Source organism: Neovison vison, chromosome 11 (genome assembly GCF_020171115.1).
Source record: "Neovison vison isolate M4711 chromosome 11, ASM_NN_V1, whole genome shotgun sequence".
Taxonomy (NCBI): Eukaryota; Metazoa; Chordata; class Mammalia; order Carnivora; family Mustelidae; genus Neogale; species Neogale vison.
This window is the reverse complement of record NC_058101.1, coordinates 11,193,286-11,219,833: the sequence shown is the minus strand read 5'-3', so window position 1 is coordinate 11,219,833 and position 26,548 is coordinate 11,193,286. Positions and strand designations below refer to the sequence as shown.

Here is a 26,548-nt window from a genome sequence, read left to right as displayed (position 1 = left end):
CTACACAGAAAATTCCCAAATGATTTTCTATTTCTTCAAAATGAAGCTTAACTTTCCACCTCTTGAATGTGGGCTGTACTTAGTAACTTGCACAATATAGAAAGTACAATTTTTTTTTAAAGTACAATATAGAAAAAGGAAAAAGGAAATTTATAGTCACCCAGCAAACCCTATCTTGGTCAGGTGATCAAAATTGATGTCAGTGATGAGTCACGCTGCAAACATGAATCTTTAATAAGATGAGTGAAAATGGGACCCTGGTGTTCTTCCTCACCAAATCCTATAACCCCACTGTAACCATGAGAAAAACCTCAAAACTGATTCTACAAAATACCTGACCAGTCAGTACTCCTTAAAATTGTCGAGGTCGTCAGAAACAAGGTCAGAGGTTACAGAGACATGATTAAATGTAATGTGGTATCCTGGAACAAGACAGGAGGCAAAAGCCAATAAAATCTAAATGAACTGAGATACATTGGGAAAGCTGCTGGTCGTTTCGCATTGATCCCCTCAGCACATGGCTGACCTGGAGATTTCCAGAATTCTCGGAGGTCACAGTTTCTGTATCCTGGGACCAATGATGATAATTCTCTAGATCTGTTGAGATTCTTCCAAAATGTTAATGCTCTTGATGTAAAAGAGCAGGGGAAGTATCCAGAACATACTCAAAATAAAACGTAATGGATTAAAAAAAAAAATCTAAACGAAGTGTGGAATTTAGTTCATGGTAACGTACTAACATTAGTTGTGACAAATACACTGTACAATGTAAGAGGTGAACAATAGTGAAACTAGATGAGGTACATGTAGGAAATCTATTTTTCCAATATTTTTGTATACCTAAAACTACTCTGAAATGAGGTTTACTTAGGGGCACCTGGTCCAGTCGATGGGGCACGCACCCCTTGATTTCAGGGGTATGAATTTGCACCCTACATTGGGTGGAGAGATTACTAAGGAAAAGTAAAATCTAAAAAAAATTTCCTTAAATAAAAAAGGGTACTTTCATACTCCTAGATCTAAACTTAATGGAACTTAACTCCCTAAATGTTGTTTATTTCCAAATAGAAGTTTCCTCAGAATGAGGATTTTAAGTCAGATTTATAGCTCAGTGTAAGTCAATAAAGATGTATGATGAAAGTCTTAAAAGAGAATTTAACCGTTCTATGAAAGGACCCCAGGTATGAACTAGTGATTTTAAAGTAGCTCTTGGGGTCACTATTATAGCCTTATTTTAGCTTTGCTCAACAGAAAAGGTAGGCCCTTTTGAAAGAATTGTATTTCAGAAGTGACCATATTTTGATTTATAATAAAACACTTTTCAAATAACTTAGCCTAATATATCCCCTTAATGGTCCCTCAAGTCAAATCTTAAGGCTTCTTAGACATTTCTTGGACATTATTGAATCTTTTATTCTCAACATCCCTGAGGACAATTAATTTTGTTAACACATTACTTTTGTACAGAGAGTTTTATATGCATATCAGTCTACCAAATCAGAAATTAAATATCTGGCATGTACAATTTCTATACCTCGAATAAAAGTCAAATTTTATCTAAAGACAGCATATTGAAACAAAAAGGTATTTAAAAAACAGAGCCAGTGACCAGTTGTAAGCATTGCTGAGGATGTCCTAGTCCTAAGAGTTAATAATTAAGCTTGGTAGAGAGGGAGCACTCAGGCCTCCAATAGGCAGAGAGGACAGAAAAGCTATAGAAGGGGCACCTGGGTAGCTCAGTGGGTTAAAGCCTCTGCCTTCGGCTCAGAGTCCTGGGATGGAGCCCCACATTGGGCTCTCTGCTCAGCAGGGAGACTGCTTCTCCCTCTCTCTCTGCCTGCCTCTCTGCCTACTTGTGATATCATCTGTCAAATAAATAAATAAAAATCTTTAAAAAAAGAAAGAAAGAAGAAAAGCTATTGAAGTCCCCAGGCAGCAACATCGCCTTACCCTTTTGGGGTGCTGCTTTTGACACAATAGCATCATTCATATTCAATTATAAGGTCTATCAAAAATAATTTATTCTTTAAATAAATTTAAAGTTCATTAAAAGCAGGTTAAAGTTTTGAAAAAGTTAAAAGCTTTAAAACTTAGGAGCACCTGGGTGCCTCGGTGGGTTAAAGCCTCTGCCTTCGGCTCAGGTCATGATCCCAGGGTCCTGGGATCGAGCCCCACATCCGGCTCTCTGCTCAGCGGGAAGCCCGCTTTCTCCTCTCTCTCTGCCTGCCTCACTGCCTACTTGTGATCTCTCTCTATCAAATAAATAAATAAAATCTTAAAAAAAAAAAAAAAAACTTAAAAATTTAAAGCAGGTTAAAAATTAGCCCAATATTATAACTTGTATTCCCCCATTTGCTTTCTTGACAAGACCAAGAGATAAATGAATACTACAGCCAGTCTATCAGAGACTGTGAATAACTCCGTGTGTCCTTAACTCTTGGTCTTTATTCTCAAATGTCATCGTCAAGTAACAGAAAGGCTAGTTAGAACCAGGTATGTTTTGGGATCACAGGTCTTTGAAAATACTTGGGAAATTTCACCTGCGGCCTTCAAATTCAGTCTGGATCACTTTAAAGACTTTTTCTTAAATGTACCATAGTGATCCTTGAGAGTTTCACGGAGTCCATTCATATTCTAGTCCACACTGGCTCCATGGCTTCACCAAGTACTTTCAAAAGCATTTCACTACAATGGCCTAATCCTGACACAAAACCTAGCAGCCATAAAAGGGAATATTTAAGAGACACACCACATAGGGGTGCGTGGATGGCTCCGTTGGTTCAGCACCTGGCTCCTGAATTTGCTCACGTCATGATTTCAGGGGCGGGAGATCAAGACCCGTGTCACACTCCACGTTCAACATGGAGGCTGCTTGGGATTCTCTCTCCCTCTCCCGCTGCCCCTCCCCTACTCCTATGCTCTCCAAATTAATAAGAATTACACCACGCAGGGACACTTGGGTGGCTCGGTGAGCTAAGCATCCGCCTTTGGCTCCGGTCATGATCCTAGGGTCCTAAGATAAGAGTCCCACATCAGGCTCCCTGCTCAATGGGGAGCCTGCTTCTCCCTCTGCCTGCTGCTGCTGCTCTCTCTCTCTCTCTCTCTCTCTGATAAATAAATATATATATATTTTTTAAAACCTTAAAAAAAAATTACACCACATAAAAATATTTTCTGCCATGACTAGCAAACAAAACGGCAAAGCGCTGAGAGGAAAGGTATTTAGTTAGCTCACTGAAAGAACAAAGGGCTCCTATTAAGAAAAAAAAATCAAACACAATAGAAAAGTGGCCAATAAACATCATAGGAAGGCAAATTACAAAATTCAGTTCCTGGAGACCTTTACAGGTTAATCTTATTTCTTCAAATAAGGGCAAAAGATATGGAAAGGAGAACATACAGGTTAAAAGAAATAACAGGCACTTCATTTTCACTAAAGAAGGTATTTGTATGGCCAAGAAGCTTATGAAAAAAGGTTCAACATTATCAGTTGTCATGAACAGCAAATTAAAGCCACAATTAAATAACCACTACACACAGAATGGCTAAAATCGCAAACTGGCACCAAACGGTGAGGATGTGGACCTAGTATCCACCTTCCAGAATGTCTTATTCACGAAGGCTAGAAGACTAGGAACTAGATTTCTCAGAATTCCCTGCCAGCAGGGTTTTGCATTACATTCTGCCTATAAGAGAGACTCACACAAGCTTTGCACAGTGGGAGAGAAGCAGAAACTACAATATTTTTCCTTGCCACTGGCAAGCATGTCATGTGCTTTGGCAAACATTAGATGTAAGATGCTTCCGGAAGCTTCTGGTATTCCTCCTGTGAATTATTTCATCTCAGTGGTGAATATGTAGCTGAATCACAGTCAGCCATTTCCTGCAACTCCTACCAATCCTGATTTCCTGAAAGCCATCAGCAGCTTTGTTTAACCTTCATCCTCAAGGCCTTTCTGTTTCCTTAGCAAAAATTTGACACATATTCCTTGTAAGGCATGAAATCCATAATAGAAACTTAAAATGAATAACATAAATACTAATGTAATTATTTTAGTTGATAAGTAAAATTTTCCTTAATAAAAATATTAGTTTGTAATTCTTTTCAATTAGGATATAATTTAAATGTCCGGTTCTAAAATAATTTTATTTCAATATTTCACTTTAATAGCTATAAGGACTAAAAAAAGACATCTCACAAAAATATGTAGATAAAAATAGAAGATGTACCTCATTAGCTATGCTTACTAAATAATAATATGCAAGAAAATTATGATATGCAGAAAATTATGAAACTTTCTAGAACACTAAATAATACCCAAATAAAATGGAAACAGATCTTGAGTTCTTGGATAGAAAGGTTTAATATTATAAAGACTATAATTTTCCCAAAAATAATCTACTGGGGGGCGCCTGGGTGTCTCAGTGGGTAAAAGCCTCTGCCTTCGGCTCAGGTCATGATCCCAGGGTCCTGGGATCGAGCCCCGCATCTGGCTCTCTGCTCAGCGGGGAGCCTGCTTCCTCCTCTCTCTCTCTCTGCCTGCCTCTCTGCCTACTTGTGATCTCTGTCAAATAAATAAATAAAATCTTTTAAAAAAAATCATAATCTACTGGAACTCTCATATTGTTGGTTTTACAAAATAGGATGACCACTTAAGAAAAAAGTATGTCAATTTCTAGTAAACTTAAAACTACATCTATCTTACAACTCAGGTTATTCAACTAAATACTACCCAGAAGAAATTAAAATGTAGATCCACAAAAAGGCTTGCATAAGAATGTTCATAGCCACTTTAATCACAGGAACCAAAACTAGAAACAGCCCACTGTCCATCAGTTGTTCATCTAAGTGAAAAGTTAAACTGTGGTAGTTTCCGATAATGGAATACTACTCGGCAACGAAAACGGAACAAAAAGCTGAAACAGATGACTCTCAAAACATGCTGAGTTAAACTTTACACTGTATGATTCCATTTATACGAAAGTTCTAGAATAGGTCAACTAATCTATGGCAAAAAAAAAAATTCTAACAGGAAGAGGGGATGGGAAAGGTGCAGGACTTGACTGGGTGAAGAAATCTTGTGATATGATGGAAATGTTCCACAGCTTGCCAGAGGTTACACGGTTGTACATTAAACTCATCACGTGACAGGTACACTTGACACTTGTTCACTATAAATTTCACCTCAAGGAAAAACTCTACAGTATGTATTTCAAAAAGCTTAAGAGTTAAGTATGTCTACAACTTTGATATCTATAAAGAAAAAAAGAGACTGATAGATGCACAGATATGATGAAGAAAGTATGACAAAATATTACCTGTAGAATCTAGGTGTAGGTGTACATATGTTTATAATTTATTCTCTATGCTCAAATTTTTTTATTTAAAAATGTTGGAGCAGAGTCATAACCAACTGCAACGTAAGGACTGCTGCTTAGATCCTGATTCAAATAAAACTTTTTTTTAAAAATCACTTTTCAGAAAGGTATTTTTGACAAGAAAATATTTTTAGGAATGGTGGTTTTTAAAGTCCTTTTTAAGAAAGAGATGCATGCTGAAATAGGGTCATATGTTATGAGGCTAGGTCTTGGATTTGCTTTAAGATTGATATGAAGAGATAAGTAGACAGGCATAACAAGGGAGGGACAAATGGGGTTAGGATATGAAGACAATTCACAGAAAAGGAAACCCCAGAAGTCTTAAACATGAAATGCTACCTCCTAAGAGAATACCACTGCAGTTTTTTTAAACCAGTCAGATTGGCAAATAGATTGCTAATATGCTGTGTTAGTGAGACTATGGGAAAATGGACACTTGCGCTGCTGGTGTAAACTAAGAAAAAATAAATTATTGTTACAAGTTTAATTTTAGATATAAATTACAAGTGTACATACTCTGACCATTTATCCTAGAGAAATTTGTGTATGTACAAAATGACATAAATTTATACAAGATAATTCATTTCAGCATTACAATAGCAAAAGATTGGAAACAATTCACCTGCTCACCAGTAATGGACAGGTTAAATTACATATATCTATACTGTACATTTTAAAAAATGAGAGGATTCGATATATGGATATAAAATGATCTTTGGGATATATTAGAAGGGAAAAAATGGCACAGAATAGCATGTAGAGTTATGCTATAATTTATATTTTAAAAAGAAATGAAAATGTCTATTAAATCTTTGCTCATCTGTACAGTAAACATCACTGGAAGTTTACCTGGCAACTGATGACAGGGTTGCCTGAGTAGGAGAACTAAGTGGCTAAAGTCTAGGATGGGAAGCAGACTTCACCGTATACCCTTGTATATCTTTTGAATTTTATTTTGTTCAAAAAATAAAATGCAATTTATAAATCACCCCACCATTTATTTTCATGTCATCAAGGTTCAAGAATGAAACTAAACCTTCCTATATCCCTGTCCTAAAATTCAGTAAGATAACCACCTAAGAAACTGGGCAAAAGCTCTCAAGAGACATCTCACCAAAGACAATACGCAGATACAAATACATAAAACAGAGGCTCACCCTCTTGGGTCATTATGGAACGGCAAAATAAAACAAGATAGCCAGTCAACACCTATGACAACAGCTCAAATTCCAAACGCTGACAACACCCAGTGTTGCCAAGAAGGAACTGCTACAGGAACTCGCACTCACTGCTAGTGGGAACGCAAAATGACAGTTACCTTGGAAGAGTCTGGCAGTTTCTTACAAAACTAAACATAGTCTTACCATATGATCCAGCAATCGCCCTCCTTGGTATTTACCCAAATGAGCTGAAGTCTTATGTACACACAAAATCCTACACAGGAATGTTTTATAGCGGCTTCATTCCCTTCCTCTAAACCTCAGAGTCTCATCTAGTCTGGACTGAGGGCAAACCTATTCCTACTACACATTTTTTGTAAAGCCTCTGGAACTTGGGCCTGCCTCTACCTTACATCGGAGACACGCCATTCTACTCCGTAACACAGGCCCTGCCCGTTCAATGTGAACGCTTTCCCATGATTTAGGGGACACTCTTAAAACAATGGAATGTCTTAGATTATAAAAGGAATAGGGTCTAACCCAGAGGAAACACTTCAAATGACAATCTGTTAAAGGACTGTGCCTGGCAGAGGATGCCCACAGGACCTGCTGACTCATCAAAAGCAGGGCCATTGCCTCAAAATGGCCTGTGGCTATAAGGGGCCTTCTCCCGCTTCCTCCGCCCCGCACCACAGTAGTAAGAAGGATTCCCAGCCCCCCACTCCACAGTGGATTCAGTCTCTCTTCCCACCTGGCAGAAGCCTCATTCACCCAGGCAGAGGGACAACTCTGGTTCTGCTTCCTTCTCATGTCAGGGAGTGTACCCATCCGATCACAATCTCCAGCAATGCTCTCCACCGGATCTACCTGCTAATCATCAGCCGTCCCCCTGCCACCCCTGCCATTCAAGTAGCTAGCCACGCCAAGATGGGTCATCTCTCCTTATCTAAACCTGCTATTTTTTCATAGCTTTATCACCAAAGAGATGATAAAGACACAAAGGACCCACCCAGAAGAGCAATATTCACCATCATTACTTCTTTCAACAGCTACTATACAACCCAGTCTTGTATTTGGGGAGATAGAAGTATGTCTTTTGATTGGATGGAAAGGTTACTTTTGATCTATTATGTACTTCTCTTCTCTTCCCAGTAGCTACATTTGCCTTCTCAGCAATCATTCATTTACTAGCCTAAATTATGAGTGATCACCTACTAAGGGAGTAAAGTCTACGAATTCCTAAGATGACTTCCCGAGAACGGCCACCTTTTGCACTGAGCCCTCACCACTGATGTGGCAAGACAACCCGGGCCACCTTCACGCTTACCCACCACGTAACATCTTGATGATTTTGCTCTCATTCTTTTCCTAGAGCTGTACAAATGAAATTCATTAGCTTTAAAATAATTGCAAATGATTTAATTTCTCACCAACCCCAATCCCAACAGTCCCTATAGATTTTTTCCATAGCAAATAAGATATATACTGCTCAACAGAGAAAAGAGCATATTCTACTAGATCACACAGCCACAGACACCCCTTCTGATAGCTTGGTATACTCCGCCCCATATGAGAACACATTTCTACTTTAGTAATACTGAGGATGGTTAGATGCTTAATGAAGTCATGTTCACATGGGATGACAGAAATACAAACGAAAATTACAATTTCTTCTCATACCATACCAGGATTTGATGTAACAAAAATATATTTGGTTGACAGACACACTCCAAAATAAATACTCTTAGGTAATCTGCAGCCTGAAAGAAGCCTTCATTTATTGACTACTTACAGTACAGTGATTTCACATCTTAGCTGGTAATCAGAGATGGTTATGTATTAAGGGAGAAAAGGCGTCATCTCTCTTCCAGATATCACCTCTCAGAAATCGGGGCTAATTCAATTTTAAGAACTAGAATTGTATCTCCTGGTAACTATGTGGCAGTCGTCACCCTGAGAACAGGAACAAGGCAAAGAAAGTATACAGGACTTTGATTCTCCTACACAGGTGCATGTAAAGTTAGTTTATTAAGGACTACATTTTGAAGCCAGCCATTTTGATCCAATATTTAAATAACAAGCTGTTTAATATTAAAGCAGAAGGTACCGTCACAATGTGACAGAAGTACAGCTTTATCCATAAACCCTTCACACAGTTATACATTAAATGCTATTTTTATTTAAGCAAGGCACCCCTACTTGTTCTAAAATATGGGATGTGCTATCCCATTGAAAAAGCAAAATGAGGAGACAGATTTTTTTTTTTTTCCTCTCAGGAGCTGGTTTGAATTCAAGTGAAGCCATTAACGTCCTTACCAGTCAGGACTGTTTTGACATGTCACTTCACAGTTTGAGACTAACAAACACCCTTAAGGTTTACCCACAATCAACAAAAAATTGGGGGGTGAGTGTTCAAAGAACTTTTAAGACTAGAATTGTCTCCTTACGGATACAGGCACCAAAGTTAAATGCCTTTAGCACAAGGCTTAGAAAGGCAAACATTTCTAAAGACATAAAACTGCCAAATTGTTGTCACTTACACTCACTAACCTGTGGTACTTATTTCTGGTTTTCTTTTTTTTTAATTTCTACTCCTACCTAAATAATCTAATACACCTAAAATTAAAACTACTCTGCCAAACCTTAATGATTCAAAGGTCTGAAACCTTTCCTTGCTTTGGTGAGTATTTGGTTAAAATAAATCAGTATTTCATTCCAGAGAAGTTTTACAGCAGAGCCTTAATTCAGAGGCAAAAAGACAAAACTTCCAACAGAGCATTTGTAAAACAGGAGAAAGACTTTCAAGGACAGTATTGAATAAAAATATGTAGTCTTTTCATTGGGTAACACATCTTCTATGAAAACAAACTGTTTAATCATATAGAACAGAAACCAGATTTTTAAATCAGATCTTGAACAGATTAAACAAAAATTTAAATTTGTGGTTTATTTCATAATTCCAAACTGAGTCTTTCCTTTTCTTAACAGTCCACTATGCAATTTGTCTTATAAGCAATTAACCCAAAACCCCCAAATCCTTTCTCTAGCAGTTGCTGCTACAAAACTGGAACTTTATATTCCACGTCCAAGAAAGATGTGCAAATGAAATGCTTCTTGCTTTGTCCTGAAAATAAAAAGAAAAATGTTGCACACTGACTCAAAATGAAAAAGTGGTGCAAAGTAAATAAATAAAAGAAAAAGTGTTACCATACCATACTCTTTCCCAGACCATTTAGAAATACAAATTTAATAATTTTTTTAAAGAGGGCGTCATGCCCAGCATGGAGCCCAACGAGGGGCTTGAACTCAAAACCATGAGATCGAGACTAGAGCTGTTATCAAGAGTTGGGGACACTTACCCAAATGACCTACCCAAGTGCCCCAATACTTTTTTTTTCTGATTTAGTGCAAATCCATTTAGTGACAAATCCATTACGTTACAGTGAAGAAAATTAGACATTATTGTTTACATCCTGGTATAAAGACAAATTTTCAGAGTTGAGCACAAAATATATTTAACATAGATTTTAACTAATATTTAACCTCACAAGATTATGGGATTTTATATCCAAAAACAGCCTATGACAAATACAACTATGAACTATAGTAAAGAAATGCCTCATGTATTTCCAATAAATCATTATAGTTAACTATCTCAAATGCACCACTATAATAGAAAAATGATTATAATACATTAAAAGATTTTATGGGTAAATAAAAAATACCACATAACATTTAGTGAAGGGAGGGGACATCCAAACATTCAGTAGATTTGTCACACATTAAGTTAACTCTACGAAGTTGTGTACTTCCTAGGAGAGACAACTATTTTCATTAACACTTTCTTAGGAAAGAGACGGTGGTACATTAAGTGTAGATAATAATGAAAAATCCCAATTTCAAATATATCATTTTTTTTGTTTGTTTTTTTGGGTTTTTTTTTTTTTTTGTTTTATTAACATATAATGTATTATTGCCCCAGGGCTACAGGTCTGTGAATCATCGGGCTTACACATCAAATTTATCATTTTAAACGTTTTAATATCTTGGAACTAAGGAAATGTGTTTAAATTTTCTAAGAAGAATGCATACATAAGCACATTTTCAGCGTAATATATAGATATTAAAGGTAAAAAATTATTTTTAGGCACACAGCAGGATGAACATTGGGGATGATGCTAAAAGATTCTATATGGGAAAAATACCCAAAGCCACTGGTCAGTCATAATGAATCCTATTTCCCAAGAGATTTTCATTCCTTATTTTGATGCTTGAGTCCTCTTGATCAGTCTGATCATTATTAAGGGGCTCCTGGGTAGCTCAGTCGGCTGAGCGTCTGACTCTTGATTTGGGCTCCAGTCACGATCTCAGGGTCATGGATGGAGCTCTGCGTTGGGCCCTGTGCTCAGCACAGAGTCTGCTTCTCCCTCTCCTGTTCCTTGCCTGTGCACACATGCACACCTCCCTTCTCTCTCAAATAAATAAAATATTAAAAAAAAAAAAAAAAAAGGTTTTCACCACATTACAAATTAGTGAGTTAATGCCTAATTTATCAATTGAAAATAATTCCCACAATTATACCTCTTAAATTTACCTTATTATCTAGAGTCCCTGGAAGTCTTATTTTCCCTTTGGACATGAATTCAGGAACAATTCAATATATCTATGATCTGAGAATGACAAGAAAAGATTCATTTTAAGAAGGTGAAAACGGAGAAATAATAATATAAATTTTCTCATAGTTTAGACAGCAAGTCAAACCCTTTGTCCATTTCCTAATTAAAAACAAAAACAAAATTTAAAAAAAAAGCAAAAAATATCCCACCTCCACATAGAAATATTCAGGACAGTTAGCAAACAAATGCTTTTCATTACAATATAGTGTTCTGTCCTTTTTACATTGAATTTAGGAGTATTAACAGAGCACAGTTTCCCAAAGAAAAAGTCTAGGCAAACTCCAAAACAGAGAAAGGTGAAGACAAGCTGAGCTCTGACAATGAACACCATGGGCAGCACTTACGAACATGGGACCGGTCCTTGAGCATAGCTGCAACAGCGTCCTCATGGGTATCGAAGTGCACGTCCGCTTCTCCAGTGGCCTTCCCATTAGAACTGTATTCCATGGTGATTCTAACAGGCTTCAGCGGAGCAAAGAACTAAACAACAACAGAAACCAGAAGGAACCTAATGGTACTAGGTCCAATTTCTAGCAGTCTAAGACTCTGCATTTTTGTTTCAGACTATGACTGATACACCCAAGACACTATTCTTAGAAAATCTCTTTAAGCAACAAAGTAGTTACACATCTACATGTCTTCTGGCTTTTCCGATCCTCTGAGAACTCAAGGTCACATTTCAACTATCTGTTCACAGAAAAAAACTGTACAATACACAACACATCAAGAGAACTCTAACTTTTCTATGCCAGCAAGGACCACTTTTGTTATTCCTCCCACATACATCCTTCCCTGTTTCTGAAGAGCGCCCATCTTTCATTTCTTAGTCATTTTTATATCAGATATGCACCTGCTCACCAGTTTTTTTACCAGCACTACATGAACAGAGGTACCACACTGAGTGGTTACCATTTCAAACCAAAGCAACAGAATGTAATGCTTTAATGAGATTGTGCGACCTCTGCCTGGTTTAAGATATGATTCCTATCAAGCTTTTTTGAAATAATGAAGACAGGGGCGTCTGGATGGCTCAGTGGGTTAAAGTCTCTGCCTTTGGCTCGGGTCGTGATCCCAGGGTCCTGGGATTCAGCCCCATTATCGGGCTCTCTGCTCAGCAGGAAGCCTGCTTCCCCGTCTCTCTCTGCCTGCTGCTCTGCCTACTTGTGATCTCTGTCTCTCTGTCAAATAAATAAATAAAATCTTTTAAAAAAAGAAAAGAAAAAGAAAAAGACAACTCTGAGGACCCACTACTAACTGATGATTCTAGCTTTGGTTCTACCTTAATTAAGTATATGTCCTCAGATTCATGAAGTCAATATGGCTATTGTTGTTTCCCTTCCTTTTCATATTTTTTTTTTTTGAGATTTTATTATTTGACAGAGAAACACAGCAAGAGAGGGAACACAAGCAGGGGGAGTGGGAGAAGGAGAAGCAGAGAGCCCGATGAGGGGCTCAATCCCAGGACCCTGGGACCACAATTAGAGCCAAAGGCAGACGCTTAACAACTAAGCCACCCCAGTGCCCCTCTTTTCATACATTGTTATAAAATAAAAATATTTTTTTAAAATTTCTTTCTCAAAAATTAGGGAATCCTGAAGAAGGCTACAAGCTTCTGAGCACTCAGGTGCGCTGGGATTCTTGCTCAGCATATACCTCCCCTGTGACAAACTCCCTCTGGGTCTCAGTTTCCTAAACTCAAAAATGACTAAGTTGAACTAATTTAAAGAAAAACCAAACTTCCTTCCTTTGCCTACTAAAGCTACATCATATTATTTTGTACCATAAAATCCTCTTATCATTATACACTTGACCTTAAAATGTAATAAAACCCATACTTCTCAGTGGAAGAAAGTAAAACAAGCTTCCACAAAAAAGGGGACGCCTGCCACTTTACTGTACAAAAATCGTTCAGAAATAGGATATTTTCTTCTGTATCTTTCCCAAGTTAATATAAATTTAATTTTAGGATTTTTGTTCCAAACCTATTGCGATTGGATATCTTACTGCCACACACGTTTATAATGTCTTGGGCATTCGCTTGGAAAGGCAGTCCTCGCATGTGGACAAAATGCAGCGAAGACGCAGTCCCAAAGTCAGCAGCCTCTGGAAGCTTTTCCGACATCTCCTTAGGCAACTCTGAGAGGTGGAACAAAAAGCATCGTCAGTAACAGAAGAACTTCAAGAGTTATTAACAGATTATAATTAGTTATGCCCTTTATGTCAAAACCCTCAATTCTTCCTGAATCCGTAAGGAAGAAGGGCTTTATTTTTAAAAGCAAAAATGTTCTGAAATTTCTGCCACCTAACAAAAATCACCTGAACACCCATGAGGATTTAGTGCAAAGATTTAGTGCCTCAAACCACTACAAGATTACATAAAAAACAGATCTTTCTAGGAAAACAGAAAGAAGGCGACATGATTATGAGCGAAAAAAAGGGCAACAAACGTTCTGAGTTCTAGGCACTTTAAAAAAAAGAATAAACATGGTAAAGGGATAATTCCATGGCACGGGTCTCAAGTTTTATTTATTTGAGAGCGACCGTGCACCCACGAGAGTGGGGGTGGGGGCACAGGGAGAGAGAACCTGAAGCAGACTCCCTGGTGAGCTCCGAGCCCAACGCAGGGCTCAATCCCAGGACCCCCATTCATGACCTGGGCAGAAACCAAGAGTCCACTGCTCAGCCAATGGAGCCAGTCAAGGAACCCACCATGGCCTGAGTTGAAAAAAGATTGCTCGAACTTCAAAGATCCCACATGTGGCTTTGCGGTTAGGAATCAGAGGAGTAATTAAATACAGAGGCAAACCAAAGTTTTACTGTAGTCAACATTCAAGCTCTCTAACTATTCTTTTCTCACCTTAGTTTAAATGTTGACATTTTAAATTCTTTTATTATATCTGTGCCACCCAGCTTTGCATATGGAATCCACAAAAACAGTTATATAAAAAACTTTTATGAAATAATTAAGCCCTTCTGCATATGTTCTAAGTCCATATAACACTCAAAGACAGATAAATCTTCCAACTCAATTCCCTGGTCCCATAATCTAATAATTCCATACAACATGGTCTTAAAAAATATTTTAAATATCAAAACATACAAGACAGATCCAGTAAGTCTCACCATGATGCAGGTCCTTACCTATTTCCTTCTCACTTTCAAAAGCTGTCATGGGTCGAATATCCTCACTTACTTCATGTTCTTCAAAGACCATTTCTGGCTCAGTTATATACTTAGCAGTAGGAGAAGATGCCATTTTTTTTCCCTTATGAGAACCAACATGTGTTCGGACTTCATTCCTTCTGCTTGGAAATATCTCTATATACCTGTATCAAAACAAAAGTGAACAGACACAAATAATGCAAAGTTACTTTACACTGAAGTCATTTAAAATAGAACATGCAGATATAATATTTCTGACAGCTTATGAAACAAAGTGTCCAAATATAACAGATGAGAGAGAAAAAGACTAGATACAGATACTAGTCCCTGAAGAGTATTCTCAACAGAACGGGCCACTGATTTAATCTCCCCCACACTCAACGGGCCACTGATTTAATCTCCCCCACACTCTGCCCAAGGCAACAGCTTTATTCATACACATTTAATTAAGAGTATATTCTTTTTTTTTTTTTAATTTATTTGACAGAGACAGATCACAAGTAGGCAGAGAGGCAGGCAGAGAGAGAGGAGGAAGCAGGCCTCCTGCTGAGCAGAGAGCCCGATGTGGGGCTTGATCCCACGACCCTAGGATCATGACCTGAGCCGAAGGCAGAGGCTTTAACCCACTGAGCCACCCAGGTGCCCCTTAAGAGTATTTTCTATTCTGTTTTACTTTGTGAGAACAACTATGCCGAGACAAATTGTGTGTATGAAAATATCTGGTAAGAAGGGATTTGTTTTTTACTGTCGGTTAACTATTTCTTAAAGCCTTACAAGACAATTCTGTGAAAATCAATGATATCTGTGTAAGATATTAAACGTCAGAGTACATGAGGAGCTAAAATCCCCCAGAACTTCAACAAGACACCAATGAGAATTCGATGAACTAAATGTCAATTCTGACTTGTTATCTGCTTGGCAGTGAAATTGCCTATTAAATCCAAGCTTCTGAAACCAGTTTTTTTCTCAATACCGCTTTTCCAAATTAGGTTATTAAGCATAAATTACAAAAACCATTTGTATTTACAGATCTATAAAGATTAGATAGGCACTACTTCTTAATTTATTGAAGAGATTTATACACTGCCATAATCTTCCCACATAAAAACATAACACTAATCTATTTGTTCTAAGACATGTTAGAAGAAAATATGAAGAGTACTAAAAGAAAATGGGAGAGGAGGCTGGTTTGCATACACATTTTTATTTTAAAAAAATTTTATAAAGACCTCTGCATCAACTCTATACACAGATTCTGAAATACACGGCTTTATAATAGCTTTTCATTTTTTTTAAAACTTCAGCGGAGCCAAATAGAACAGCCAGAAAGCAGCAAAACAATAATCCAAAATCTGACACTTTTCAGTACTTCAAATTTGACACAAATGAACTGATCCAACACTATATGCATCCAGTGTGATGTTCAGCAATACCTATAGTGTCTTATCTGTATCAAAATGTTAACCCAAATCAATTCAAGACTTCAGCTTTAACTTCCCATTTTCAGGAAGTAATAGAAGATACAAAGGAACAAAGTCACACCATAAAGAAGCAACAAGATCAACAGAAAGCACGAGACATTGTACAGGAGGACTCAGTTTGTTCAGAAGTTAACTGCATTTTAAAAGGGAAAGGGAATAAAAATATAAAGGTGAAGGAGACTTGCTCTAGTTTAAGAGAACTATAGATGTAACAATCAAATGCCATGTGTGGACCATATCGAAATTCTGGAAGCAAAAGGAAAAAAAAACACAAGCATCTCTGAGGGGCACCTGGGTGGCTCAGTGAGCTGAGCGTCTGCCTTCTGCTCAGGTCATGGTCCCCGGATCCTGGGATGGAGCCCATATTCGGACTCTTTGCTTGCGAGGAGCTGCTTCCCCCTCTTCCCAGCTCAGTGCTCTCTAGCTTGCTCCCCCTCTCCAAAAACAAAACAAAACACAACAAAAACAATCCACAACTCTGAAAAGACAATTTTGGTATGTTCGGGAAAGTGTGACTGTGGACTGGCATTAGACAATAAATTACCGCTCATCTTGTTAGCAGGGTACTTGAGCACTACGAGAATCTGGTTCACTCACCGGTTACCAATTTCCTCCCTATGTTTCAACAGAGCTTGGTTGGCCATTTCTGGTTCTTCAAACTGCACATAGGCTTCCCCTGTTTTTCTTCTCCCTCTGTAGTCCATGACAAAAGTGATGTCTACTATATTCAGTCCTAGGACACCAAAAAAATTATTATAAATTTAGTGCTACCAACAGGAGCCTTTTTTTATCCTTAGGACTAATACATTCATTCACATACTAGTAATTTTTTTTTCATTAGTATAACATAAGGCCTGTTTTACTAGTCTCTAAGTTGGATACATGCCTAAGGGAAAGAAAATTATTATGCAGCAAAGCTAGTAACATCTACACATCTTTATTTCCAGAATATTTAGGATTCATGCAATCCATCTAAAATACACAATATCTGCGGTTTTTTGGGGGGGGCATTAATTATGTAGTAGGGGAAACAGGAATTTAGACTAACAACACTACTAATGTTACACTTTTCACAGCAGAGAACTAGATAATAATGCTTTTAAATGATAAAAATTGTTACTTTCTTAGACAAATATGGCCACTCTTACAAGAGGTTATCTTCCTCAACAGTAAAATAAACCTGCATGAAGTAATTCTGAAATGTGACATCCTCCAAAGGTCAGAGTAATAGGTCAAAACACTTGTGTAATCTATAAACATTGGTAACCTAAGTGAAGAGTTCTCTCCTAGAGAACCTAATACAATTGCATGCAGTTACCTAGGAAAAGGTTCATTTAAGATATAAAGAAAACAGTAAGGGGAGAAAAAAAAAAAAGAGGCCCCAAACATGATTTAACTGGAAAGCACCTGCAAAGAAGTCTACGATGTCTTTCTCATTGCAACTATACGGAAGTCCTCTCAAACGAACCACACCATCGTTGACCACAGGTGAGGACTTCACCTGCAGGCTCTTCATTAAGGCATCCACATCTTCATTGTTTATCTCATATACTGCAAAGAAAAAGCACACAGCATGCACATTTCCACAGCAAAGGAAGAAGACATTGAAAAAGAAAAATCATACTTAGTGGGTTATCCAAGAATGGAGAAGCCAGTATTTTTAATCTTTATGTACTTCTTTGGAAAAAATAACAAATGACATTTACTGAATATTTACTGTGGGCCAGCTGTGACTTATTTAAACGTCCCAACTTGGGAGGTGAACTTGGTCAACATCCTCATTTTATAGATAAGAAAATGAAATTATCTCTGTGTTTCATTTTCATACTCTGTAAAAGGGCGTATTCGTAATGCCTATCTCCTTCATTATTGCTAAGGATCAAATGAAACTGCCTTCGAAAGTACAGACTAAGGTTCTGACCACAAAAGCCAGAGCATGATTTCACGTACCTTCCACATATCGTTGTCCCATGTACATGCGATGCTTTTCTAAGGCTTTTTGCACATCCTGCTCTGACTCCATTTCAATTAAGGCATCACCCCTTCGCTTCCCGTCTCTGTTTAAGAGGAAGTGTATTCCATTCTCACCATTGCGGATTCTGCAGTCTGAAAGTACAGCAGCGAAATCAAAACCAGAAACCAAACTTCTAGCTCAATTATACAAGTCACAAGAATGCAATCCTCCAATTCCAACAACAAAACAAAGCATGAACCAAAATGTCTATCCTATTCCGTACAAAAACCCCCATCACTGAAGGCATCCAAACGCTAATGAGATGGTAGTCTATACACTGTTCCGTTTCTTTTCTTTTCTTTTTAATATTTTTATTTATTTATTTGACAGAGAGAGAGGGAGAGAGCAAGCACAAACATGGGGAATGCCAGGCAGGGGAGAAACAGGCTCCCCACTCAGCAAGGAGCCTGATGTGGAGCTCGATCCCAGGACCCTGAGATCATGACCTGAGCCCAAGGCAGCAGCTCTGTGCTTTGTAGGAAGGGATGTCTACTTGTCCTTCCGCCCCTCTCCTGGCTCGTGCCAGCTTGCTCTCGCTCTCTCTCAAATACATGAATAAAATCTTTTTAAAAAAACAAATAGGGGCACCTGGGTGACTCAGCGGGTTAAAGCCTCTGCCTTCAGCTCAGGTCATGATCCCAGGGTCCTGGGATCGAGCCCCACATCGGGCTCTCTGCTCAGCAGGGAGCCTGCTTTCTCCTCTCTCTCTACCTGCCTCTCTGCCTACTTGTGATCTCTCTCTGTCAAATAAATTAAAAAAATCTTTAAAACAAACAAAAAAACAAAAAAACCCTTTTTAAAAAAGATTTATTGTATTTACTTATGTGTGAGAGAGAAAGTGCAAGCTGGAAAGAAGAGGGAGAGAATCCTCAGGCAGGCTCCCCCCACTGAGCATGGAGCCAGACTCGGGGCTCAATCCCAGGACCCTGAGATCATGACCTGAGCTGAAATCAAGCTGAGCCGTTAGCCGACTGAGTGACTCAGGCATCCCCTAAAAGCTTTTTAAAGAGGAAAATGAAAAATCATAGTGAGATCCAGAACTTAAAAATTAATCACAGATATGTAAACATTCCAAAAGTGTTATTAAGGAAATTACATCCCTTGACACTAAGCAATCTTGTATTCTAAATGTATGTGTTACGTAAAGAGCTATGCTGAACTGGTTTTGCGGTTTGGTTAAGTACATACCAAAACTTCTGGAGAAAACTGGGTTCTACCATGTTGTGAGACTACCTCGCACTCAAACAAAATTACGTATTTCAAACACACATAGAATATACCTGAGAAAAAGTTAACCACATCTTCTATAGTGCACGACCAGGGCAATCCTTGAGCTCGAATGAGATAAACATCATCCACTTCTTCTCCTAACTTGGACGAAGCCAACTCGTACTCAGGGAGGGGCGGGAGATCTTCCAGGTACGTAGTTTTGGACTCCTTCCGAGACAAATGAAGAAAAGTAAAAATACTTCTTTGAACAACCTTACTGGGAACATGTTTATTTCTGCAAACCAACGCCCTGGATGTTCTTCTTAGGGGACAGTTACTATTTCAGAGGCAAGAAATGAACTTCACAAATCCCTAACGCATCCTTTTTTGGCTTAAATTATACATTCTAACCCAACAAGCAGGTATATCCCAATGACTTCGCAGGACATAAATTTCATCCAGGGCTTGTTCTTTTTTAAATTATCGGTCCGGAATTACACCTAATAATAGTGTTTTAGTTAAGGCAGGACAAGAAGGGTCCCTTCAGTTGGACAAATATGAATGCTTCCTACTCACCGTGTGCGGTATTAGGCTCTCATCCCAAAGAGCTTACCATCTAGACTAAGACGAGCATTACAAGACAGGATGCTTTATGAGCTACAATTAAGATCCAAGATTATTAGGAATCCAAAACAGAATACTAACAGAAGAATCAAGACATAAGATGTGCCTCAAAGGAAGCACAGAATTTTGTGCTTATCTAAAGCATATCGAAAGCAATATCTAAAGCATTCCAGTTTGAGAGGTGAGGAGAAGAAGCAATATGAATGAACAAAAGCCTGTTTGGAAAACAGCAATAATCCCATTTGGCTCCACTGCAGGGTACAATTAGGAGCCAAAGAAGATGAGCTGGCAAAAGGAACTTGGTACCATACAGCAGAGGGACTTGAATGTCAAGCTCAATGTGTCCCCTTCACCCAGTCGGCAAGAAAGAGTTAATAAAAGACATTTCGGAGTGGGTAAAATAACGAGAGAGCAGGGTGTTTGGAAAGAGTAGTCTGTCAACTGGTAAATCAGACCAACTGAGTAAGGAAAAATCCCAAGAGGCAAAAGCAGTAGTGTAAGATAACAAGAGCCTGAGACATCCCTCAAGAACTGTATTTTACAAGATTCAGCAAAAACTGGAATTTAACAAGATTCCAATCAGCACTACAAGCATAACCAGGAACGACAACCGCAGTTTTAAGACTTGTCCTCTTTTGCGGCTGAAGAAAAAGATTCCTTGGTTCCATCCCACAGTTGACACTAAGACTTAACCTCTACCTACAAGGAGTCCATGATGCATGGAAACCTCGAGCAGATAGAGGTCTTTTCCGTACTTCATAAAAATGCAACAAGCACTAGGAATCAACGTGGAAAGACAACCCGGGCTCTCAGGCAAGCGACCTGCAATCTATCATGCTAAGGAGGTGCTTCACGCCTTTGCAGGTTCCCATCCTTTCCATGAAGACGTCCACATAATGTTAGGAAGTCCATGACCAATCTGAGCACGGTGTCTGACACTAGGAGAGGCTCAACAGATAGCCCTACAGTCAATTTCAGAGGGAAAAAAACAAACAAAAACGAGAGAGTAGCTGCCTCGCAAAGGCCTATTAGAGATCGTCTGTGTTTTTTAATAAAGGTACCGGTCCCCATTTTCCCAGAATTCCACACGCATCTCCAGCTTTTTCCGAAAAGGGCAGCCCTAAGTATTGGGCCGGGATTCAAGTCAATGAGCTCAGCCACGGGCAGCCGAGGCCGGGCTGATCAGCCTCCGGGTTCCCGAAGTTCAAGGAGGAGCCCGAACTGCCCTGAGAGAAACAGGATCCGAGAGGCAGGCGGTGGCAGGGAAAACGGGAGCGGATGCTTCGCAGACGCCGCGGTCGCGAGCAGGAGCGAGGCTCCCTCCAGGGCACACGAGACTTGCAACCGGAGTTCCGAACGGGCACGCGGACTTCAGACAACACCGTCCGTCCGCTCCTGGGTCCCCGGGTCCCGGCCCGACCGCAGGCGTCCGCCCTTCTCGCCGCCCCCCCACCCCCAAATCGGTCCCCACGCTGTCCTCCCTGCCGGCGGCGACCCGCGGCCCGAAAGGTCCTTCTGCCAGAGGAGGTGGAAGGGCAGGGGTGACCTTCGGTCAAGCGGGGCAGCCCGCCTCCCCCGGCGGCACGCGGCACAGCGGAGCGCGGGCCACGAGCCTCCGGCCCCTCGGACCCGGCCCACGTCAGGCAGCGCGTGGACCGAGCCCTCAGCAGGCTTCGAGGCGCGCCGGGGCCGCCTAGGCCTCTCGCTGCGGCCGCACAGAAACTCCCAACCCTCCGCGGGTCCGGCCTCCCAACTTGACGAGCGGCGTGCGGCGAGCGACAGGGATGCGGGGTGGGGGCGCCCACAGCCTCCCCAAACCTACCATGGGCCGGCGGGAAACAAGGCCTCAACATTCACCCCCAGCCACACTTACACTGCCCAACCGGCCAGAGACTCGAGAGAACAAAACAAGGAGAAAACCCGGGGCCCGGGAGAGCGTCCCTTGTTCTGGGGCCCAATAGGAGGACGGGGCGGGCGGGGGTGGGGGGGCGGCTGCGCGGCGCGTGCCGCGGATCCCCGGGCGTGCACGCGAGGCGCCGGCGGAGGGGCGCGGGAGCGCGCGCGCGCGCGCGGCCGGGGAAGGGTCCTGCGCGCGGCCCCTCGCGGCGCCCACGTACCTGGCTGTAGCTCCGCGCCGGGCCCGCGGCCGCGGCCAGCGACTGCGACAGCAGCGGGGCACGCAGGGCCGGGTAAGAAGCCGCGGCCGCGGCGGCGGCGGAGGCGGCCGCGGGGGGAGGCCCCGCCAGCCTCCCGGCGGACGGAGGCCCGGTCTGGAGGCCCCGCGTGTGAGAGGCGGCGGCCGCGGCGGCCCCGAGCAGCAGCAGCAGGCGGCGGCGGCCCGAGACGCCCGAGGGGAAGGAGCCGGCGGCCGAGTAGAAAGGCAGGCAGGCGGCGCCGGTGCGCCGGCAGCTGCTGCAGTTGCAGCCGCAGCCCCGGAGCAGCGCCCCGAGCACCCAGCGCGTCCCGGCCATGGACTCCGGAGGCGGCGCGGGGCCTGGAGGCGGCTGCGGCTGCAGCGCCAGCGGAGGGGGAGTGGAATCCAGGGCCGGGGAGGGGGCGCCAGGCACATGCGCCGCCGGCACCCGGGGCCGCGGCGAGTCGGGAGGAGGCGGAGGAGAGCGCGCGGCTCCGCCCGGTCTCCGCCCCCGGGGCGGGGCTGCCGGCCGGCCGGGAGGGGCCGCGGGGAGCCGGCGACTGCAGCGGGGCTGCTCTTCCCCCGGCCGGGCGCTGGGGCGCGGGGAGGACGGAGCGGGTCCCCTCTTGCTCTGGGAGGGCGGAGACACGGGGCGCCGGCGGAGCGACGCCCCGCACTGTCCCCCCCGAAGCGCGCGACTCAGGGGCGAAAGGGCCGTTTCTGAAAAGAATTGTTACAAAGAGGTTGGGAACATATCGAAAGTGTAGTACCCCCGAAACTTGAGGTGGACGGTCAGTTTTCTTTGTTTTAAAATGAAATATATAGATCCTTACATGCCGATAATGTACAGAGCAAAAATAAAGCCTCCTCTAATAAATGAGTGCACAGGCAGAGGTTTGCAAAAAGGCTGGTTGTCGTTTTCCTCATCCTGAAACCCATCTGAGATTAATAGGCAAAAGGGAGTACTGAGAGTTAAAAAATAGAAAAATCTGAAAAATTTAAAGCTTTTTATCAAGGAAAATCTCAAAGTATCCTGAACTTCCAGAATTTCAGAAATTTATTTTTTTCTTTTTTCAGTCTTGTATGTCACCACCATCACGCCGCAAACATTTTCTCTTTTACTGGAATATTTTAAAGCAAATCCCAAAGATCATGTTAGCGCCACTTTCAGCAACACCTTAAAGTGATCAGGACTTTTAAAAAAGAAGAAAAAACAGGATGACTCTTGGATTAGTTGTTTTGAAGTATTCAAGAAAATTGTGTTTAAAATTTGAGTTGTTTACTCTGGCCTACTCTTAGGAAAAGGAAAGTTCAATATTTCCCAGAAAACCCTTTCCCCACCAAAAAAAGCAAAGAACAGGAAAAAAATCTGATTGGCTTGGCTTTGTGGATTTGAAGTATCAAAGAAGGGGCTTCCTCATCTGCAAGATTTAGAAATCCGAGAGGTGTTCTGTTTTTTTTTTTAATCTTCCATTCAAGCAGGAAAATGGGTTAGCCCATCATAACAGATTATCACTAAATCATAATCTGCGAACATGTTAGGGATTCTGCCTCTATTGACTCTTGCCTTCATTTTCTTAATAGCGGAAGCCATTGTGCATAAAACACAAATCTGAATGGATGAGCAACTAAATACATAGAATGAAATCTTGCGGATTATAATCAGGAGTAACACCAAAGTATTAAAAGTCTCAATTTTTACTTACAGGAAGTTGGGAGAATACAAGGGAGAAAAGAAACTAATTTTGAACAATTATTCAATTATCTAAAGAACATTTACTAAGTGCTTTTTGTGTTCCAGGCATGATGCTACGCCCTGTGCAATCGGGGTATAATAATAGGTTTACAGACCAAATATCAAAGTGATGTTTAGGTTTTTATATATGTCTAGATTATAGAAAGAATAACGGGCTTTGTAAATTGAAACTAATGACTTACGGAACACCAGTTTTAAAAGTTGTATTAAATATTATTTTAACTCAAATAAATAAAGCCCTCTTTAGTGCTAGTTATACTTTTATTATGGAAATAAGACTTTTGGACAAAAAAATTTAAAACACTGTTGACAAGAGTGGTGACAAGATGAAGAGAGAAGACAAATTTTAGGAGTAAAATCAACAGGATTTGAGGTTAGATTAGAGAGGGGGATAGTGTTTTCTGTAATTGTGTTATTGTTTGGAGTTGGGAGAGATGGGTGGGGACAACTTTTCATCCCTGGGCATGTTTAGAAATCAATGTAGAAATACTGGAAGCAAATCAACCCCATTTCTGTTAAGCCAGAGAAGACTGTCATAGAAGTATTCGTTTGAGAATTGTCAGTATAGATGAAGCTTCTGGTTTGGATGAGATTGCTAGGACCAAGTTGGAGTGAGAAGGCCTAGAAACAAAGGACGTACTACAACAGTGAATGCCCTGTAGAGGAAAATGAACTTGCAAGGAGAGAGAGAAGGAAAAGAAAGAGAATTAAAAAGCAAATTAAGGAAAGCCAGCCGAGTGTTTCTCTGGAAGTGAGTAGGGAGTATCTTAACAGTGTCAAGTCCTTACTAAGATCATTACTTACTTGTCAGTTGAGATGAGAACAGAAAGTGTCTTGGATTTAGTGATATGGAAAGCCTTCAGTCATCTTGTCCTCAGATGTTTGGGGGTAGTGGTAGCAGAGGCCAGAATAGAGCAGGGGTGAGGAGATGGAGATTGAAGTGCAAAGTAAGTTTGATTCTGTAGGTGAGAAAAGGATAAGGCAGTAAAGGAACTTTAGGTCAAAAGTGGGTTTTGTTTTTCTTGTTTGAATTAAATTGGGTTAGATTAGAGCACGTTGAAATGCTGCTGGGAAAGGATTCAGTTGCTATGGATTTAATTGAGTAATCGGGAGAAAATAGGCATAATTGATGTGTGGGTTCCTAGACCGGTGAGAGAGGATAGGTATCAAAGCTCAGGTGCAGAGATTACCTTTATATGGGAGAGAGCTCTGCAGTTTCCCTAATTAACTGGAAAGCATATTGTTCTGGTACGGTCACTTAGCAGTTACAGTACAATATACAGAGTAGCACTAGCAGAACTTTGACCCCCCTTCTCTCCTGCGAATTTATGAGCCATTTAAATTGGTGGAAAGAAACACTGTATAGATTTGGGAGAGTAAGGAGAAGGACTGAGAAAAACAATCACCTCCCATTGCTAGGAAAGAATTTTCAAAAGAAGTCCTCTTAGTTCTAAAGAGCACATTATTGGTAGCTAGGAGAGGACCTGGAAGGGGATGATTGTTCTTACTAAGAAAGAAATGAAGGAACGCGTTTTATTGTTAGTGCCCCTTAATTCCTGGAGGTGAACACACTTTTCTTCTGATATGCAATGAAGTTGAGTTCATCTTAAAGGTCCCACCCCACGGCCTCCTTTGCATTTGAAAGGAACAAAAAAATCATGAACCAGGGATGTCAATAAACCTAGGGTGGCAAAAGGAAAAGCAATGGAAGTGAAGTACCATAAAGAAATGGTGCCCATTTGTGTAACCTGTGATTAAGGTGCCATTCATCATCCAAGATTAAAGGAAGAGATTTATTGCATTGAGTAGATGCAACAGAACTTCAAGAAAGTTACCTCCAAGGAAAGACAAAGAGGTGCATTTTATCACCACTACCACTGCTTCATTCTTTCATCTGACAAAGAAAATTGATCCACTGGAGCCACAAACTCAAAGATTTGGTTTTTGCCACAGTGATGCGTTTCCTAGGTCAGCTTCGTCAGTTGACCTATATTCACTATTGTCAGGTCCATGCTAACCAAGCTTTATGCCTCTCCCATAGATTGCATTTGGAAAATCACTCTGTGAAGGAATAAAATGTACCTATTTATGATCGACACATGACAGGCCAATAAACTTCTAAATACTGCAGCTTCTTCACTTGTTAAAATTAGCTTTTTGAAGTCAAGATAGGTCTCTAGGAAAGAGTAGCTGATTAGTTATTTAAATGAAATGTGCTGTTAAGAAATAGTAACATAAATATAAATGAAAATATTTATATTAATCATGGTCCATTTTTCCCATGGCAAATACGGACAAGACTGGACATGGGAACTCTTATTCCCAAGGGCAAACCCAGAACACATTATCGAACACAGTTATTACAAGGAACTAATTTACCCATATAGATGTAGCAGTCACAAAACTGAATTCTCTGTGAAGGCTCAGATGGTACGACTAAGTAAAGCTCACGCCGAGGAGATTTATAAAGTGTGATGGTGGGCTAGAGCGTCGTCTGGCCGTATTTACAAAAATAAAGTAGTTTTTACTGGTCCGCTAATGAAAAGTAATCCCATCAGCTAGCTTTTCCTAGGAGGGCAGAAGCTAGGGTGCACCCAGAGCCTAAGTCTCTGAACATCAACTGACGCACAAGGTGCAAAATAATCAAGAAGCCTTTGTTAATAGGCATCATTCTGAATAATCATCTTTTTAAAATAGGCACCGGGGTGGCTCAGTTGGTTAAGCGTCCGACTCTTGATTTTTGGCTCAGGTCGTGATCCTGCGTCCTGAGGTTGAGCCCTAGGACAGGCTCTCCAGTCAGTGTGGAGTCTGCTTCAGATGGTTTCCCCTCTCTTCTCCTCTCCACTGGCTCCCTCCCTCTCTCTCTTTCTCTCAAAGAAAGAAAGAAATAAAATCTTTGAAAACAAAATAAAATAGGTAATACATGAACAAAGTGTTAAAAAAAAAAAAAAAG

General features: G+C 40.8%; 1 protein-coding gene across 2 annotated transcripts; it reads right to left on the bottom strand.

The window, feature by feature from the left end:
• Positions 1-8,293: 8,293 nt before the first annotated feature.
• Positions 8,294-22,208, bottom strand: GRSF1 (G-rich RNA sequence binding factor 1). Of its 2 annotated transcripts, none has more exons than XM_044267927.1 (10): positions 21,823-22,208; positions 19,153-19,309; positions 17,809-17,964; positions 17,266-17,409; positions 16,456-16,591; positions 14,357-14,541; positions 13,230-13,351; positions 11,560-11,695; positions 11,134-11,209; positions 8,294-9,663 (listed from the first exon to the last, which is right to left on the bottom strand). In XM_044267927.1, the coding sequence occupies exons 1-9, from the start codon at positions 22,174-22,176 to the stop codon at positions 11,160-11,162; spliced, it is 1,440 nt and encodes a 479-aa protein (XP_044123862.1). In that variant the 5' UTR covers positions 22,177-22,208; the 3' UTR covers positions 8,294-9,663; positions 11,134-11,159. The 2 variants fall into 2 exon arrangements, with proteins under 2 accessions (XP_044123862.1, XP_044123863.1); XM_044267928.1 differs by lacking the exon at positions 21,823-22,208 and adding an exon at positions 21,528-21,612.
• Positions 22,209-26,548: the final 4,340 nt, after the last annotated feature.